Raw genomic sequence first — 19,347 nt, forward strand, 5'->3', positions numbered from 1 at the left:
ATTGTTGGGTTTGACATGCTGTGGAATCTGACCAGTTTGCTTACCTGGTCGGTGCCCAGGGCTCTTTGTTTGCTCTTAATTCACATTGTCAGTATGATTATATCAGCCTTAAAGGAAACTTTGCCAGGCTGGGTGACACAGACTTACAAATGGTTTCCCAACAACAGGCTTATTTACCCACAGTTGCATCAGTACAGCAAAACTGCTCACTGTGTGCGCTCAGACATGAACACTTCCACGCCAGGTCCACGAGGTCTCAGTGAACATCTACTAAATCCATACTGCCCCACTGATGGAGGAGACTCCCTCCTGGGAGCGTTTTTAAGAATAATGCAGAGGTGCCATCTAGTGGACAAACACTGGAAAGCTTTTTGTTAAACAACCAAAGCTGTCCCAGTATTTTTGCATTCAGCCTGGATGTTGTTCCTCCATCTTTAAATCCATCATGTGCTTATTTTATGGTCTCATCTCTGGAGGAGCAGCTGCTCGTTGGTTAGGATAGTCAAGGTTAATGTGACGATACTCGCTGTGAATACTTGGGCACGTTTTTGGAGCTCTTCCACAGATGAGCGTCAGCAAAAGGAGTCATATCATCATCAGTCATCAAGAACATAAAACTAGATGGATAACGGCCTAACAGAACACCAAGTTCAGCCTCCTGCTTCATGTCAGACAGAAGCATTTTCTCTGAAAGGCATCCAAACATTTTTGTTTTGCTTTTTTCTTTGTTTTTTAAAGCAGAAAATACTTTATGACAGAGTTTTGTTTTCTGCTTCTTTCCTTCATTGAACCACTCGTCCACTTATTCCTCCTCTGGACCATACTATCAAACTGTATATAAATGATGGCCTGTCATCATCTTGGTTTGAGCATTGTGCCTGTCACCGTGTTGTTGGTGCTTTTCTTCTTTAAACCAGATGAGGGTTGACTCTGACCGAGAAACAACACAAGACACTCGTGGTACTTAATAACACAGACAACACTCTATACTTTTATATCATTTTCACTTTGTCAGATCAAGTCGCCCCCTGCTGGTCAGTAGACAGAATTGAGCAGCTAAGCTTCACCGTACAAACCACACATGCTCCTCTTTTGCATTAAAAATAAGTGAGTCACTTCAGTGATGATCCTTGGAAGTATTGTCAAAGACACGTCTTCTTTGAAATACTGAGATTTTAGTGTCAGCTTATTATTTTAGTTCGACCGGCAGACTGAAGCACGCGCGAGTAACTCAGCAACACTCGAGAGCAGGTTTTGCTTGAAAATTTAATAGAAATATAACCAACAACATTTAGAGTGAAAAATACAACTGCATTCACGTTTCAAGTCTACTGCAGAGAGCTGTGAGGTAACAATGTGACCATTTTAAAAGACAAACTTCTCCTGTGAGATTACACTGAGGTGAAAACGGAAACGGACTCTCGTTTAAAAATGGTGTTAAACACTGCACAGACTGAAAGCCGTTCGTCTGTGTAACAGGGCCTCATAACTTAACATTCATTGCATGACTCGTTTTGCAAGACGTTACACATTTCCCCTGTTGCTCAGCTCCACCGAGGGCTCAGGTGCAGGATGCTGCGGTGGTTGGGGTTCCTCTGGTAACGAAACACACACACACACACACACACGTTTGAAAAATGCTAAATTAAGCAAGCCGCACTTGCACGCACTGGTTGGTGAAGGATCTGAGACGTAGAACCACAGCAGAGCTACTCAGACACTGAGCTGACAGTCAGCTGTTTGAGCCTTTAGCAGCGCCGCAGAAAGGAAAGGATGAGACAAACGAGGATCACGATGTGTCCTTTATCAGCTGTGGCCCAGTTCTTCCTCTGAGTTGCCAGAGCACCAGAGTGTTATTGGAGCATGTGTGCAGATGAGGGGGATGTGTTTGTAACTGTGTGAGGACAGGAGCTGTCTGAAGTTAGAGCTTGAACAGAGGACCACTGTTCAGACACACGGGCACAAGCATGCATGTTACAAAAGAAATGACAACTTTTTGTGCGTCCTTGCACAAATTAACACTCGGAAGCCGCTTCAACATTTAGTTTTTGGTGTTTGTGTCTTTTGTGTTTTATTACCTCCAAGCAGCTGCTGCACTGCTTTCCTGTCTTCAGCAATGTAGACGGCAGTAACGACGAAAAACACTCCCCCGACAATCCCGACCACGGGGCAGAGCAGCAGGCTGTACTTCAAACTGTCAAAGTTCCTGTCGGGGCTACCTGGGTATATAGCATCAGAGATCTACACCAGTGCAGGTATGAAATCGGTGTTAGTGGTCAGTGACAGAATCAGAGATGATCTCCTAAAGCTTACTTTCTTACCACTCCTAATAAGTAAGGGCTCCCAGCATCACCCAGCAGATGTCCGACTGTAATCTGCAGAGCCTCCGCTGTCGCCCTCCTTGTTGGTACGACAACATACTGAAGCGAGAAGCACGAGCAAAAGGGGCGTGTCACATTTGAGCCGACACTTTGAGGTTTTTACTGTCAGAGTTAATGCTCACCAGCAGTATGTCAGCCAAGACCGCCCAGTTCAACGAGAGCAGCAGCTCGCCCAAGAAAATGAACACCTGAAACGTTCAAGACAAACAGTCACTGCTGCTTTCATGTTTCAGTCATAACAGGTGCTCACGATGTTTTATTTCAACCGATGCCTTTAACTTCTCTACTCTGAATGTGAACCTTTGACATTGTGACTAGAATTTAAATGAAAGAAGAAAAAGGAGGCTTTCTTTGACGTTTGGACCTATTGCTGCATGTTGCATCACTACAAGTCCACCAGCAGAAACCATCTGAAGAGAATTTTGCCAGATGAACCATTAAAGGATGCTCAGTCTTCTTAATGTTGTCCTAAATATCACAGTTTGCCCTAAAGCTGTGCCTTCAGTGACAAACCAACAACGTCACCACCTCGAGGTATACTCAGCCAGAGGATAGCTCCAAAGTCTGTCTTACGTAAGTGGCGGGAATGCTTGCTGATGCCACAAAGATGGTGATAAAGAGGCACGGCACTGATCCAAGCATGCCCACGGCGCAGATGAGTGGATCAGCATTTGGCACCTTGTCTCTAAACCGTCTGGATAAACTAGTGCCGAGAGCCCCGCCCAGAATGCCCGTGGCCACCGTTACAGCACCAAAGATGTAACTGCACAGGAAGCAGAAGAGAGCACACAGTACGGTCAAAACTGCACCGATTCAGGCTGGAGCAAGTAAGCGACGTGGGGAAAAGGTCATGCTATACCTGTCCGAGGAGTCACCTGGTTTGTCGCTGAGTTTCTGATAGACACGAGCTCGGGACAAAAAGTTCGGCAGCCAGAAAGCCAGCGCCCCGGTGAGGAAGGCCAGGGCCGTCACTCCCAACGATGACCACACGTAACTTTTACTGAGGTCGGAGAACCAGGAAGACAAGATTGTTTAGAAGCAAACACCATTTGTTTGGGTTTTTTCACGCTTGCAAGGGCAAAATATAAATCGTACTTCTTCAGAAGATATTTGACATCCTCCAAGTAAGAGCTCTGCTCAGTCACACCCTCTCCGTGGGTTTCTGCAGCACCTCTCGGCGGGTTGGGGCACAAAACGATCATCAAAATGAGTCCCACTGCGCCCATGATGGGTGTGATCTGAGAACAGAGCCAAATAATCCAGCATCACTTTGAATCAAATCGCACTTCTGCATCGTGAATAAGAAAAATGTTCTCACCCTCAGAGCCCAGTGCCAGTCCCCTGTGAGAGATGCAAAGCCACGCCCTGTTATATACCCAAGACCGCTGCAAACACGCAATAGTGTGATCATGATGCACAAACAAGCTCATATCGCCATATGACATCTTAACAAGTGAGAGATTAAGACGGGCGATAACGTACGGAAACCTAAATCTAGAGTCACTGCTGTGTCACCACTCATTGCAACACCAGCTCTGCACACGAAACAACTGTGGTGAGGACAAACCTACCAAACATCCACCCAACATTCAGCAACACTTTCAGCCGTGCAGCAGCGCAGCAGCAGCAGCGCATCATTTGAATGAAACTGTTAAAGCGTGCAAAAAGAAAAACACCTGTTTACCTTCCGACAGGGATAAAGATGTAGAAGATGCAGATCATGATGCTCCTTTTGCCCCCAGTAAAGAGATCACTTATGATGGTCGGAGCGACGGTGGAATAGCTGGCTTCTCCGGTCCCGACCAAGCCTCGCAGCAGGGCGAGAAGCCAGAATTGCTGCATAGACAAAAACATCAAAGACATTCAACATGTTTTCTGTCAAGCGCACATGGTTACATGCACGGAGAGTCATCAGCACAATCAGTCTGCAGATAAGGTACAACAAACCTCTGATGCATTTTCAACACAAACATGGGGAAATGATCTCAGACCCCACTGAGTGTCACAGCTCCCACTCCCTGAAACTCCCTCTTAACTCTGCGCCTGTCAAAACTACAGCTGAATGTGATGGAGGAGTCTCTCCCCCTGTAGTTAAACCACTTCGAAGGATATCAAATGTGAATACACAAACAGACTGTTTTGTAGAAAAAGCTGCACTGATGCAAAAATGAATCGCTTGATGGATTCCAGTGTGATCACAGAGCGCAGCGCGCCTCCTCACCAACATAGTTTGGTCACCTCAGACTAACTTAATAACTTATTGTGCCGTCCTCACTTTACTTCACTGAAACCTTTGATACCACAGACTATAAAATGCTGTCAAGCGCTGGGCTGGAATTTCCAGTGTTGAAATCAGAAACTCTGCGTAACCTGTGCAGACCAGCTTTGTGACTTTTCTTCTCAGACGTCTCGATCTGATGAAACCTCACCCGACAGCTTAACATTTGTCAGCGTGGTTATGACACAGCTGTATGTTTCTATAGAGCCAGATGACAATAAAGTTTTTTAAACCTAATGAAGACAAATTGTTCATTCTTTTAATTTAATAATTCAGATTGTCTGACGGGGTGCAGGTTAACCGTCTTGGACTTTCAGTTTCTGCCTCACAAGAGTGCGACTCAGCTGATGGAGTTTGGTAAGAAAACTACCCTGAACCACAAACACTGAGCCAAATGTTGAAATTCAGGAGCCTTTCCAACAGACGTGTGATGAATTAGAACAACGCAGGGAGCAAAGTGAACACGTAGCAATGCAAAGTTGTGTTACTTTGTTATTCCTTGTAAAATACTCCTCACTTACCGATTCATTGACAAAAGAGCTGGCGGTTGCAGTCAAAAGCCAGACACTCAAGCCGCCAATCATGATGTATTTGCGATTGTAGCGGTCGCCAAGGTAACCGAAGAGAGGGGCCAAAAGGAGAAAACTGCAGATGAAAACTGAAAATTGATGGAATCAGTTATTCCTTTTCAATGACATCATTCGTTCACAGTAAACACACAACGATCAGTGAAAGCTCCAAACACAGCGCTGCTTAATTAGGTGCCAGATTGTATGTGCAGTTGACGACACATGGGTCTGCCATGCACTTACATTAAAAAGAAAAAAGCAAAACAAATTTGATCTCCATCAGTGCTTCTGTGTGTTTGTCAAACAGCTGCTTCATCATACCTGTCTGCAGAAGTCCAGCGGTGCTGTCCTTTATATCAAAGAATTTTTGAATATCTGTAAGGACGCCTGTAAGGCCAGAAACACCATTCAGTGCAAGCCCTGCCCAACTGGAAGCAGTAAATAGTGTGTATCGACAAAGAAATCATCCAACCTGCTATTGTGTACCGCTCCATGTAGTTGAGCAAGTTGACGTAGCAAAGCACAAACATAGTGACATAGGCGCGCTTGGGCGATATGGCAGGTTTCTCCTCAGCATCGGGTGCGAGAGACGCCAGGCTGTTTGCAAAAGAGCCATAAGGTAGACTGCAGCTGGAACGCAGGCTCCATCGGCGTACTGGGATGTCCTTGAAGGATGTGACTGATGCCCGTGGCTCCATAGCTAGCTGCTCTCCCTTCAGCTGAATGAGATGACCTAATGTTAAAACTCGTGCACAGATGCTCCACAGAGCTCGAGAATGACAATATAGTGCAGACACACAGTCCTGCTTTCATTAAGTCGCTGTCTTCAGGTTCAAGCGATGCAGCTTTTAGCAAATTTGATTCATGCGAGCTGTAGAAAGACTTTAGAAACAGCCCTTATGACAGAAAGTAATTACACAACCAAGAAGATATTTTTGCAACAGTGTCAAAATAACAGAGAAAGGAGAAGAAGGTTGTTCTCTAAATGCAGCTTATTTTCCAGTTCTTAAAACCGCGACAGAAAGGTTAAAGCATCTTTTAATTATAGCAAGTTTATGCATATGTAGAAAATAGACACAGCGAGTCGGAGCGTATAAAAATGTAACCTTGGCGTCTGCAACAGTGCGCCTCAGATATTTCAGCCCAACCAGGGTGAGGGACAACACTAAGAGCATTGTTTATGAACTCTTCTGTCCCAAAACAACACCGTGCAGCACAGCTGTAATCTTACAATGCAGCTGTGTTCCCATCATACGGGTATTTAAAACCATGCAAAATGTGAATTACAGGTGACTCACCGACTTGCTGATGTTTGGTTTTACTTTAAATCCTCTTATCTCATTCCTACAGATGTGCAGCTGCGAGAGAACAATGTGACTCTGAATGGCTGTGAGGCATGAAGACGCTAACAGGGACCTCAGTTTTGGGACGACTCGAGTTATATTAAGTTAGCGACAGGGCCAGCCCACTGAGGGTTGGTCATGCAGGGTTTCACACATATCTGTCTTAGTGAAGCAATGGCACAGACCAGCCAGACGTCATGGACATTTTCCACTTTGTGTTTCTTTTTTAAGAAACTTAGCACAAAATAAAGCAATAAATGTACTCATTTGACTTTTTACTAGTCTGATTCACCGTCCACAGCCTTACACTCACATGACAGCAAGGCAAACGGATCAGTTAAGTTAGTAGCTAAACTATACGTGTGCAACCTGCCATCCAATTTCAGGAGAGATTAAAAGGTGGTCCTGCTCTGCTCTGGAAACACCTGCCTTATCAAACCTTTACATTTCATCTGTTATCTCAGGACTGAGAGGTTATTTCTGACAGAAAGAAAACACTCGCTTTAGTTTCAGTTTCCAGTGACTCATCAAAACCACTGCTCTACAAACTACTGTTCACTTTGACACTGGGGTCATGTACATGTAAAAAAAAGAAAGAAATAATATTATAATAATAATAAAAATAATAATATGAGCCATTAAAAACCTTTAACCCTTTCATGAATGATGACGACGACCTCAACCTGGATTTTTTCTGAAGTATTTTTATTATAAATAAATAAACACGATTGTATTTATGTAGCACCTTTCTAGACAGAATCACAAAGTGCTGCACATAAGATAACAAATAATAAAAAGGTAAAACAGACAATATAAAACACGCAAACATTTAATCAAAAACAGTTTTAAAAAGGTGAGTTTTGAGGGTTTTTTTTAAAAAACAACCACCGAGTCCACAGTTCTTAATGTATGAGGGAGAGAGTTCATCATCTTTATGCATTTAGGTGGACACTGATGTGTATGTAGAGGTTTATGTGCAAGTATACCATCAACACTGACACAAATACACAAAAACAGCCTTTGAACAGCTGTAACTGTAGTGACCACTATGCATGAAAGGGTTCAAGTATGTAAAACCTTTTTCTTTCTTTCTTCTGAGGTTAAGACAAATAAGACGATGCCTTTGGCAGCAATAGGATGCCTGAAAGGCTCTAAAACACCAGGCTTACTGACAGGAAACTGGTGCAGTCATGCTGAATGTGAAGGTCTACATTTAACTGCGGAGTCACCAAAGCATCTGTTTGCTTTCAAATCTCATTAGATCAAGTACAGCATGTGTCACATATGTGGTCCCCTCTGCTTGGAAGTGCTGACTCTTATCTAGAAATCAACTTCCTGCCTCGCTCTTCAGATCAGTGAGAAATGGCTGCAAGTCAGTCAGTGTGTCAGAGCTTTCTTCACCTTAAGAGCTTTCTTCTTAAGATCAGAAAATATGTCCACTAACAATATGCAGTAAAGCATGAGAACATCTTACTGCTTTGCTTATCTTAATGTCTTAAAATTATTTATTTATAAAATAAAATGCCATTTAAATCTACTGTTTCCACCTTTTATTTGAAAAGTGTTTATCAACAAGAAAATCAGAAATTGATATCAAGCTATGTTGAAGCCTGATGCAAAATTCCTGCAGTATTTTTATTTTTATTTTTATTGATTGAAGGTTTGTCAGAAGGAATAGATTCACTGTAGTTTCAGCATTCTGTTGCCTTTATTTCATTTCTACATACCAGACATTCATTAACCTAATTTCAAATTTTATTTTTCACATTTTTCACAGTAAAATTATGTCTCAGTAAAAAGCCCTCACTATGTACCTCTGGCACTTTTAAAGTATCTATCTACATGTATAATGTAACATAATGTATAATTAACAGGAGGTGCAAGGGTAAAAGGTAAACCCTGGAAGTAATTGAGAGAAATGTGAAAATGAAATACGATCATTTCAATAGTGCACGAAAAATAAAATCACGCCAACAACAACAATAAGAAGAAGAATATTCTATTTCTGAAGAAATTTTAAGTGTGCCTATGCCGCTGCTAATCAGTGTAGTTTGCCATTCATACGGCTACAGAGAGCAAAACTCAGCAGAGCAGCCATTCTCCACCATGAACTATGGTAAAACCAAACACCGCTCGCGCCTCACAGATCACAGCTTACAGTTTTGTGTAAAGATGAGGTGACTTCGTACAGCCCCGATTTGCAGACGCTGTGCACAGAGGTTCATGAGCAGAAGTCCCATTGTACCACGGCAGACCCAACAATGTTTGCATGAACACGCTTTGTAGCATTACTTTATGGACCACTTTTCACACATGGTTGGTGTACCCACACAGCCGGCTGTAGCTTTTCATCTCACAGCCCGACACATACCAAAACAACAGCCGAGACAGCATGGACTTTACGCCTGAGAGGCGTGATTGCAGATGCCGCTCAGGTGGGTCCGCCTCCCCTGCAGCGGCACTGCAGACCACGCCCCGCCACACACATCAAACACGTAAAATAAATATTTGTGCACTTTTGCATTCACTTTTTGTTATTTTTACACAGTGTTCTGAATTATTAACAATGGTCTACAGCCAATCTCGTGTATTATTATACAAACTTTGGTTGTAAGATTCAGATAACTATTTAATAAAAGCTAAATATTTTATATGAGAGTAAGAAAGAAAAGTATTTCTTTGTGCCCCCCTCTCCCTGTTAATGCCCTACCTGCCCCCTGGCAACACTTTGCTAGACCCGCCCCTGCACAGTTACCAGCTGTCAGCTACATAGAAAAGGATCCTGGTGTTATTTGTCTCTCAGAAACAGTTCATAACTTCAACTCATTCATGTCACCTAAAAGGTAAACCTGTTTCTCCATCACAGCTCTGATGATTCAGTAAGGACATCTCCTGGTTTCGACCAGCAGCTTTTACAGCTGTGGCTCCATCAAACATCAGCTGATACTAGAAATTAAAATCAAATGAATTCTAACAGCAGCTGATCAAGCTTAAACTGCTGCTGTTGTTTATGGCGCAAAGTGGGTGATAAACAAACACCAGAGAACAGCCATCAGCTGATCATTGATCAGTTTCATGACTGAAGTTGCAACAGGCGAGAGAATGACAGGGGAAGAGTCCGCTGTGCAGGTAACCACAGAGTAACTCCAGCTTTGTGTCTTTTTCCATTGTAGCTGAAGTCCGGGACAAACTGTGTTCCTTTTCAGCTCAACAGGAAACGCGTAATATTTTCTCTGAATGCGGGACATTCTGTTTGCACAGGACGGTTGGAAACTAACCTTATGAATACAATAAAGTTCACCATCAGTAACACAGCAGGCACCAGCTGTATAGAAAGTCTGTCATGCTAGCTAGCACGCAGTACGACTTATTGTAACTGATTGTAAAACGTCAGCACAACGAAAATATATATAACCTCTTACCTGAAATTCAGTTCACCGGCGGCGCGCGCGAGAGAGAGGAGGAGGGGGTGAAACGAGACAGAGAACCGCCAGGTAAGCCATGCCCGGTCGCTCGGCGGCCGCCTCGTATCTCTCGGTTTCTCGCATGTCCTTTCTGTCATACACCGGTGGCTAGCTGCTCTCTGTTGTAGCTCCGCGTTAGCCACCACCAAACAACTGAGTTATTTTTTCCACATCGACCAGCATCTGGACAACCCACCACCTTTCACTGTTTATACCGTTACTAAAACGAATAAATGAATAATCAGCCCATATAAATGAAAAATAAGTCTAGCTGAGACACCGAGTCTTTGCATTCCGTTTGCACGGGATGGTTGGCAACTCTACTAACTAACCTTAAGAATACAATGAAACGAGCGTGTCTCGCCTAGAAACACTAATAAAGCAATATAAAAACAAAGTGGTGGCCGCCATTGTTTGACTCAGCAGAGGCGTGCTATGAATTGTGGGATATGGAGTTTTCCACCAAGCATACGCCCTTGCGATTACCATAACTATTCAATGGTTCGCGCAACCTTAAAAATTTCAACGGTTCCTGAAAGCTGTGACGCTGTGCGCGCCGTTGATATTGTCGTCATTACGGTAATACAAATAAGGGTAGACAAGGCCGTACCACAGCCAACATACCACTGGAGAGAGGCAACACACCACAAATGAAGTTTGAAATTCGTTTCAATGGGACCAAGAGATGGAGCCAACACACCACAAATAAATCTTTCCCATTCATTTCAATGGGCAAAAATTTGCATTAAATATTAATATGTCTCAAAACTGTGGGGTGAGTTACACTGTAAAATTTCAGGCGGAAACTGAGGAATAATAATAATAAGAAGAAGAATAAATCTGAGGAATAGTAATAAGTGTGCCTCTTGGCCAGGGTTGGGAAGGTTACTTTTAAAATGTATTCCATTACAGAATACAGAATACATGCCCCAAAATGTATTCTGTAGCGTATTCTGTTACGTTACTCAATGACAGTAACGTATTCTGAATACTTTGGATTACTTAATATATTATCATGCTTTTTACAACAACATGAATGTACTATTGCTGTGTGATTTATTACTATTACTGAAGGTCCGCGACTCCAAACTGTAGTAAAGGGACCTCTGACTAATACGGCGGGGTCCCTGTCGGCTCATAGCCGAAAAATAGCTTTACTTTGTTGTGTGGGTCAACTTTTCTTGCGAGAGACAGAGAGAGGCGTTGAAAGGCTCCAACGGAACTTATTGTTTTCGGAGGAAAACACGAACACAGTGTACAGTCGAGTCTTAATAGCTTACTTACAACTGGGCTCGTCAGGCTCTCTTCTTGGCTGCAGTGGTTATTATTATATTTACATGCTTCCAGCTCCCGTTTCTGCTCGATGACTGCTCGTACCTTTCCACTCCCCTTTTTCTCCCTCCTCGCGCTCACAGACACATAACGTGTATGGCAGTCCATTCTCCCTGCAACACAGACTACACTGCCCATGATGCTACATTCTTTAGAGCTATGCTTGTAGCATTCTGCCTGTTAGCTTAGCACAACAACAACAACAACAACGAAAAGGCCTCTCTCACCCAGGAAACACACAGTCGCAGAGAGAGAGAGAGAGAGCGTGTCGCCCTGTAACCATGGCAACCGTAACGCTGCCGCCTGGAACAGCTGTCAAACAAAACCCAAACAGTCCTGACCCGCGACAAAATGAAACAGGAAAGTATCGCAGTGTAATCCATTTATTTCAACAAAGTAACTGTATTCTGAATACCACCTTTTTAACCGGTAACTGTAACGGAATACAGTTACTCATATTTTGTATTTTAAATACGTAACGGCGGTACATGTATTCCGTTACTCCCCAACGCTGCTCTTGGCATAGGCACACTTAATAATATGAACACTGCAAGTAAAACCCTATCCGCAAGGTGGGAGTAATGCATCACTGAGGACGCGAAGTTCCCCCAAACAAATCAACGAAGAAGAAACGATAGCGGCAGGGGAAGGCGGCGAAGAAGAATAATGACGGGAATGCTAAACGGAAAATAGAAGGAACAGAGTCCTGTTAAGTGAACATTAAATTAACGCTGTTACCGCGAAATATTAACATCGAACATAGCTGCATTACATTGGTATAAGTATGACAGAGCCTCAGTCAGCGCTGTTACTCCGGAGACAGCTTGCAGGTAATTAAACCGTCATGTTAACTGATGCTGGGTGCCGAGCTAACGACAGCGGTGCCGCGGCTTTGATTGAAACCGTGGTGCTGGCGCAAACTGTTTTCTTGAACATTCTGCATTAACGTTAAGATCCGAATGACAAAAGAACTGCCTGGGGATTACAACAGTGGGAGCAAACAAACACCTCCCTCGTTTAGTAAATGAAAGTCTTCAGTGTTTCAGGAGACCAAGTGATTTGTGTGTGTGCCTTTCGACACTGCGTCCTGTTTGCAGATGAAAGCCGCTGTCAGAAGTCCCAGCGACTTTCTATTACGAGGCTAGCTCAAATCACTGAGCCTAATGTTAGCCTGTAGCTGGCTCGACTGACTTAATGTGTTTACATGTATTTTTAACCGAGGAGCCAAGTAGTGTTTCTCGTTTTTTAACATGACGTTTAGCAGTTACGTGATCAGTGTGATATTAGTGGACATTTTACGCATAAATGTAAGTACAGTTTCAGTAGTTAGAACATGTCCCTACCACTCACCGCAGAATTAACGTGTTTAACCAGCTAGCTAACTGTAGGCTAACGCTAGCCGCTGTCACTGTTGTTAGCGTCAACGCGCTAAGCTAACGTTAATCTCGCATTACCTCAATTCGCTCTTTTAGCAGGGTCAGCTGCGAATTATATTTAGCCACTCTAAAATTAGCGACCTTTCAAAAGTAGCTGCGTCGAACAGGCGCTGTATAATGTTTTAGGTTTGTAGCACTGATGACGTGTTTCAGGTTTTGTTTAAAATGAAAATTTCGCATGGAGACTGTAAGGGTCACTGGGTCCACCTTTATACTTGTCCCCACATTCTGCCCTTCAAGGTGACCGGTAATTGACCTAAACCTCCATATTTTGGAGCAAGGGTTGTAGATTAATTCAGGAAATTAAAGCTCCACGGATTTCGTGTCGCAGGGCTATTGCATTGATAAAAAGGCTGCCTTTCTTTGTTGTACATTCATACGATCTGCAGTCTACAATTAATGCTTGTGATTCTTATAAGCCTTGAAATAATGATCAGTAAGCATCAGACTTCACCGAGCCAGCTCCTTTGAAATGTTTCTGTTTGGCCTATCAAGAAAAACAAATTCTTCCATCATGTTATGTAAAAGGTTAAACTGTTTTATCAAACGGCTGCTCGATCGATAATCCCAAAGTCCACTTAATGTATTATGATGTAAAAAATCGACATTTAGTCCGACTCATGAGCACAGATTTACAGTTGTTTAAAATGTTGTTTACAGTGAGCGCTGCCATTCTTGATGCAATGTTGGGTGTTCATGGCAAATTGGTAACATAGGTGGGAACTGCTAAGTAGTTTGAGCAATATGCTCATTCTCACTCAAGCCCCTCTGAGTGTCATGTTGTCACCTCAGCCACCTGAAGAACAGTGTAATGCACGTAGGTTATGTAGTGGAGGTAGTGTGCTGTATGTCATAGTGAATGACTTTGATTTTTTTATATTCAGAGCTGAACAAAAACCCAGTGGAGGGATTCTCAGCAGGCCTGATCGAGGATAGTGATCTCTACAGATGGGAAGTCCTTATCATTGGGCCTCCAGACACCCTGTAGTGAGTCTCCCTGTCTTGTGTATGGGTTGAGATGAGTTTTGGCCTGTGTGGATTTGTTTTTAAACTTTGGTACCTATCATGCTGATTTTTTTCATCTTTCCCCCTCCCCCCACAGTGAAGGTGGTGTGTTTAAAGCTCATCTGACCTTTCCCAAAGACTACCCTCTCAGGCCACCTAAAATGAAATTTATCACAGATATTTGGCACCCTAACGGTAGGTACCGGTGAAACATGCTATCAGTGTTATTATAAATGTTTTTAAGCTTACGAAATGAAGGCTGTATGATCTTTGTGTTAATGTTACATGTTATTAGTTTTATTGTGACTCTACTGTTGATTAAAATTATTTTGCCATCTTTACTACATGGTGTGTTTATCCTGATGGAGGTAAAAGCCTCTTTTTCAAAAGTGGCAGCAAAGACTGTAAACACACGCAGAGACATAAAGGCCACTGATGCACGAGCACGTAAACAGCAGCCAGATAAAATTCAGTAAAATCAAGAACCAGTGCGACCTCAGCAGTAATCCCACTGACTATGGGAACTATTTTCTCAGACCTTTAAAATAAGGTCTAAGGAAAATAAGGACTAACCAGTGGGAAAGTTTGTGGACACACACATTTGGCCACTTAGCAGGAGCAGGCAGTGAAAAGCAACGTACACACTTTCCAATGAGAGCATTTTCTACTTCACAAAATATTAGTAATCTTTCTTTCTTCATCTCCAGTTGACAAGAACGGCGATGTATGTATTTCTATTTTACACGAGCCTGGGGAGGACAAATATGGCTACGAGAAACCAGAGGAGCGCTGGCTGCCTATCCACACTGTGGAAACCATCATGATTAGTGTTATCTCTATGCTGGCAGACCCAAACGGTGACTCGCCAGCCAATGTGGATGCTGCAGTAAGTCTGACTGTGTAAAGATCTTTTGCATGTGTCCTTTTATTCAATCCAAACATTTCTATAAAAGTCCAGTCGTGAGTGAATCTTTCTGATTTTAACATTTTGTGTAAACGTCCCCCTGCAGAAAGAATGGCGGGAGGACAGACACGGCGCATTCAAAAGGAAAGTTGCCCGTTGTGTACGAAAAAGCCAAGAGACTGCGTTTGAGTGATGCTCAGCACGGCTCTGGGCTTCATGTTTTCAGGGTAAGGATTGTTCAGTCATCCCTAAACTTAATCTGGAGAGCACCACCACAGATTCTCCATTAAGACAATTCAGTTGGCTCAAAACAAGAACGTTTATAGTAATATACTGGTAAACAAATTCACAACTGTAAAAGATTTAGGATAAATATTAGCAGCACTCCTAGTTTTGTCTGCTTACACTTGATGAAAGCGTTAAAAAACCCCAAATGAATAAATAAATGGCGTGCTGTGCTAAAGTCTTGAGGCGCCAACAGTTTGCTTCCAATGAACCAGACAAATTTGAATCCAAATGATAAATTGGTGGTTCAACGTTTCCGTGTGTACAGAGGAGGTCAGGACAGACGCACGGCTCTGAATGTCTGTGCCGTGCTTAGATAAACAACGTGGTTGCATGTCAGCTCACGATGTTGACGATCCTATCAAAACTGAAGCATGAACACAGAAGTAGAATAGAACAGAATAATCCTTTAATTGTCCCACAAGGGGAAATTTGGTTGTAACAGCAGCCAAAAAGACACATATACAAACAAACAGGACACGGAACAGAAACATACACAATCTTTCTTACAGATTTACATTAAGGACAATGGTTACTATAAACAGAGTACTGTACAGTTATTAAATTAAATAAAAATAACTACAGGTAAGAGGCAAAGTACTGGCAGACTTTGCTCCGCCATGCAGCACCATGTGCAAAGTGTCTGACTGGCAGCAGCTTAATGTTTCAGGGTGGCAGTGACGTCTAAAACACAGGCGATACAGTGTGTGGATAGAAAAACACACAGTCCAACTGATCTTGACAGAATGAAACGAAAGGCAGTGAACATCCAAAGAAGAGCTGCTGTTTGTAGCAGCCTGGAGAACTGCTGCTGACGGCCGCTTAGACAAAGCTTCACATTTGAAGAGATTTCAGGCTGTGTTAAAGAGCAAAGGATGAGTTCATTAAAATTGCTCAGTCGCCTTTTTGCCTGATGTATCCCATGTATGTTTGCACATGGTCCAATAACTCACTACACCTGTTTGCCATTTTCCTCGCCAAATCTAAAGAAATGAAGGCGAGCTTTGAGACTGTTGCACAGTACTGAGCATGTCGCCTGTCGTCGACTCGTGGTCCTAACTTGTGTTTTTTCCGGCCATTTGTTGTTTCCCGCAGGTCTCCAATTGAAAATCAACACGGCACTGTTTCCTGCACTCTTCCACCCTGTCGCCAGGCTTGTCCTCCTTTATTTTGGCAGGAACAGACTGGCTACTGTAGGCTGCAATAGAAACATAACAAGGACTACCAAGGCTGACGGAAAATCGCCAAGCAAGTGCCAACTGAAAAAAAGAAAACAAGAAAAAAACCCAGAAGATGATAAAAGATTTTTCAAGGCTATGAACTGCTTCAACATTCAGGAAGATATTGTAAAGACATGTATATAGCACAGACTAAACCGGATAATATATACGCTCCCTTTCCATCCATCCAGACATTTAGACCAAATGAAATAGCGCGGGTTCATTTCTTTTTGTCCATTTTCCTTCTCTCAGCCCCGGCATGGATTAGTTCTCTTTAGATTGTTTTCATAGGAGCCATTAACACGGATGCGTTTGGAGGAATGTCACCTGTGAAGAGCTTGTTCAGTCCCAGCAAGACGTGAATGATGTGACTAAGGAATACACAGCTGTCCTCTGGGTCCTTTATTGCTCAGCATCACAGGCAGCTGAATGATTTTCTCTCTATATTCAGTCTTACACCCCCTCTTTTTTTTTTTGTGCATGCTAAATTTTGTTGGTCTTTTCTTTTCAAAAGTGCCTCCCAATAAAAAGCTCGGCCACTTCATCCTGCGTTGATTAAGTCTTAAAAATGTCAAAAAACCAGGCAAATATAGAAACTACCACCTGTAGTATGACTGGGACTGTATACAGCGACTGTATAATTCGGTAACAATTTGGTGTAGCAATAACCCCCCTAGTTTGGAGTGTACACATTCATTTTTGATACCCTGATAAAAACGCGTCGTCCTCCTCGGATATTGTTTTATTTTTTAGCAGCGCCTCTCTCCATCGTCTGTATCGTCCTCGGTAGGAATTGTTATGCATGCTTTGTTTTATGGTTTTGTTGGTTTTTTGGTTTTCTGCTGAATGTTTCTGGGATTTTGTTTGTGGACGTTTGAGTGCTTGTGTGTACAGCGTGTACGCCGGTTTTGTTTTGTCGCTCTTTCCTCTCAAAGATTCAAATTCATCATTACTCTGCTCACTATTGCAGTTTTGCCTAATGTATAAAGACAAAATACTGATGTATATTTTTCATGTTATGAAACTTGTCACCTGTAGTGAGTTCTTCTAAAACATGACTTTTTTTCAATATTTATCTGCGTTCTTGAGCTTTGCTTGCTCCAGTGTTCACCTGTTTTCACAGCGGCCTGGAATATTAAACAGTATCCACCAACGATTGCAAACATTTGGACAGATGAGAACTAAATTTCCTGAGATCAGGTCAGTCTTCAGATATTTTTGTACAATATTTCTTAAATATTAGATTTGGGGGATTTGAGTTGTTTTGCAGCCAAAACTACAAAACGATTGGAGCAGTTAAACCGTACACCAAATGGGCCCAGTGCAGCAAAGCGCAGGAAACACTTGATCATTTCAGCATGCTGGCGTTTCAGGCTCCGCGACAATAGCGGGAGCTCCCAGTTTAGCGTACCCTGTGCTGTTCTCTTCACAGGTGAGAGCAGGTCTACACTGAGTGACAGGTGGGACGAGTCTGGTGACTCTTTGAATGTTAAGCTTCCTGCATCATCCTCCGACCAGTTTGACAGTGGGTCAATAATGGTCTGGCGAGCCATTTTCATGAGCGGTTCCACAAACGTGTTAACAGCATGAGTGTTCAAATCTGTTTCCTTGTCAGATATGATGGTGCAGTGGGTGAGTGGGTTCGTCCTGGTGCACCACAGCTTCACTGAGGACGACGAGGGCACTGATTCCATCGACTAGCCGTCCCATTCCTCAGACCTGCACCACAGACTGCCCAATAGCTCACTGATGCCTTGTTCCAGGTTTGGGAGTACAACCCTCAAGACGACATCCACTGTGGGATTGCCAGGAGTGTATTTCCATGTGGGGACTATAGACATGGCTGAGCCACATCAGCCTGCTTAAAGTTTAATTTTTGGTGTGATTTTGTTCTCTGCCAGTGACATGCTGCCTATTTTGTTCCAAATCTGATGCCTTCTGTAAGTGTTCCAGTATTTTTATTCAGCACTATGTTTTAGCAAAGTGTGTCTCAAACAGGACGTCTCTGAGTTGTGAAATTATCACACAATTTGAATTCTGTGATTTTCTCCCTGTCTGATGCGTCTCTGCCAGCTACAGCTCGATGCTCGCTGTTATGTTGGCAACGCGATAGGTCAGGAAAGCTTGAGGGAAGTTTCACCGGACATGTTCACCTGGAATCACCGGTGAACTGATTAGAGCTTGTTAGTCATGGATCACGATCAATGCGACCTTTGCCTGTGACTATAAAAACTCACCTGGCAATCAGGAGGAAATTTAAAGCAAGAGTCTAACTGCACAAACATTAAGTTAAAGAAACTTGATTTCTTCTTATTGAACCATTTGCAATTAAAAATAAGTTATATTTAGCATTTCAAAATAGAGCTAATGTTAGCTGAGCTGTGTTAAAGCAGGGCTGTCAGACTAAAACCTGAGCGCAGACTGCATCACTGCTCAACAGATCAGGGTTAGCCAGCAAATTCTAGTTTAAAAAAAGAAAAACTCATTTTATTCATAAAATATCTGCTTTAGTCAGCCCTGCAGATCTGTGCTAATCCTGCTGCAAGTTTGGTGACGTTTGAGATTAGATTAGAGATGAGATAAAACTTTATTAATCCCTCGGGTGGATTCCTCCGGGAAATTGGGTTTCCAGTAGCACAGCACCGACAGAAGTCACAGAATGTGAGCAGAACTATGACATATACACACATATATAAATCCAGAGTATACAAAGGGAGAAATGGAATGAATAAGAATACAAGGAAATTGCACATTTCAAGTATTGTGAGTCTGTTGCACCGTTGGATATTAACAAAAGTATTGCACAGTGAAAAGGCACCTCAGCTTAGTTGTTCCCCCCTCCTTTGTCCTCCTGTTTCCCCTCCCTCTCCCCTCCAGAGAGGAGTTAAACAGTTTGATGGCGTGTGGGACAAAGGAGTTTTAAGTCTGTTGGTTCTTTTCTTTGGGAGAAGCAACCTGTCACTGAACAGACTCCTCTGGTTGTTTATGGCCGTGTGCAGAGTTTGGGCTGTATCGGACTCACCATCAGGTCCGGTGTCTGCTGGCCTGTGTGTTGTCGACAGCATCCTAGCCGAGCTCTTTTTCTCCAAACATTTCTTGAATATTTTGGTGCTGTGCTTTGGGTCATTTT

At 42.9% G+C, this 19,347-nt stretch overlaps 2 protein-coding genes across 2 annotated transcripts; one reads left to right on the top strand and one right to left on the bottom strand.

Annotated features, from left to right (window-relative positions):
* Window positions 1-1,468: 1,468 nt before the first annotated feature.
* Window positions 1,469-5,926, bottom strand: spns3 (SPNS lysolipid transporter 3, sphingosine-1-phosphate (putative)). Its single transcript, XM_085363280.1, has 12 exons — window positions 5,701-5,926; window positions 5,550-5,615; window positions 5,181-5,317; window positions 4,066-4,217; window positions 3,700-3,766; window positions 3,477-3,619; window positions 3,241-3,381; window positions 2,955-3,144; window positions 2,504-2,569; window positions 2,322-2,420; window positions 2,079-2,241; window positions 1,469-1,595 (listed from the first exon to the last, which is right to left on the bottom strand). The coding sequence occupies exons 1-12, from the start codon at window positions 5,924-5,926 to the stop codon at window positions 1,525-1,527; spliced, it is 1,521 nt and encodes a 506-aa protein (XP_085219406.1). The 3' UTR covers window positions 1,469-1,524.
* A 6,073-nt stretch (window positions 5,927-11,999) lies between these two features.
* On the top strand, window positions 12,000-18,574 carry ube2g1a (ubiquitin-conjugating enzyme E2G 1a (UBC7 homolog, yeast)). Its single transcript, XM_085363281.1, has 6 exons — window positions 12,000-12,197; window positions 13,688-13,790; window positions 13,906-14,003; window positions 14,516-14,694; window positions 14,819-14,939; window positions 16,093-18,574. Exons 1-5 carry the CDS (start codon window positions 12,152-12,154, stop codon window positions 14,903-14,905), a joined length of 513 nt encoding a protein of 170 aa, XP_085219407.1. The 5' UTR covers window positions 12,000-12,151; the 3' UTR covers window positions 14,906-14,939; window positions 16,093-18,574.
* Window positions 18,575-19,347: the final 773 nt, after the last annotated feature.

The sequence above is a fragment of the Diplotaxodon limnothrissa genome, linkage group LG10 (genome assembly GCF_057381915.1).
Source record: "Diplotaxodon limnothrissa isolate DT_005_m linkage group LG10, D_limnothrissa_male_GT1.1, whole genome shotgun sequence".
Classification (NCBI taxonomy): Eukaryota; Metazoa; Chordata; class Actinopteri; order Cichliformes; family Cichlidae; genus Diplotaxodon; species Diplotaxodon limnothrissa.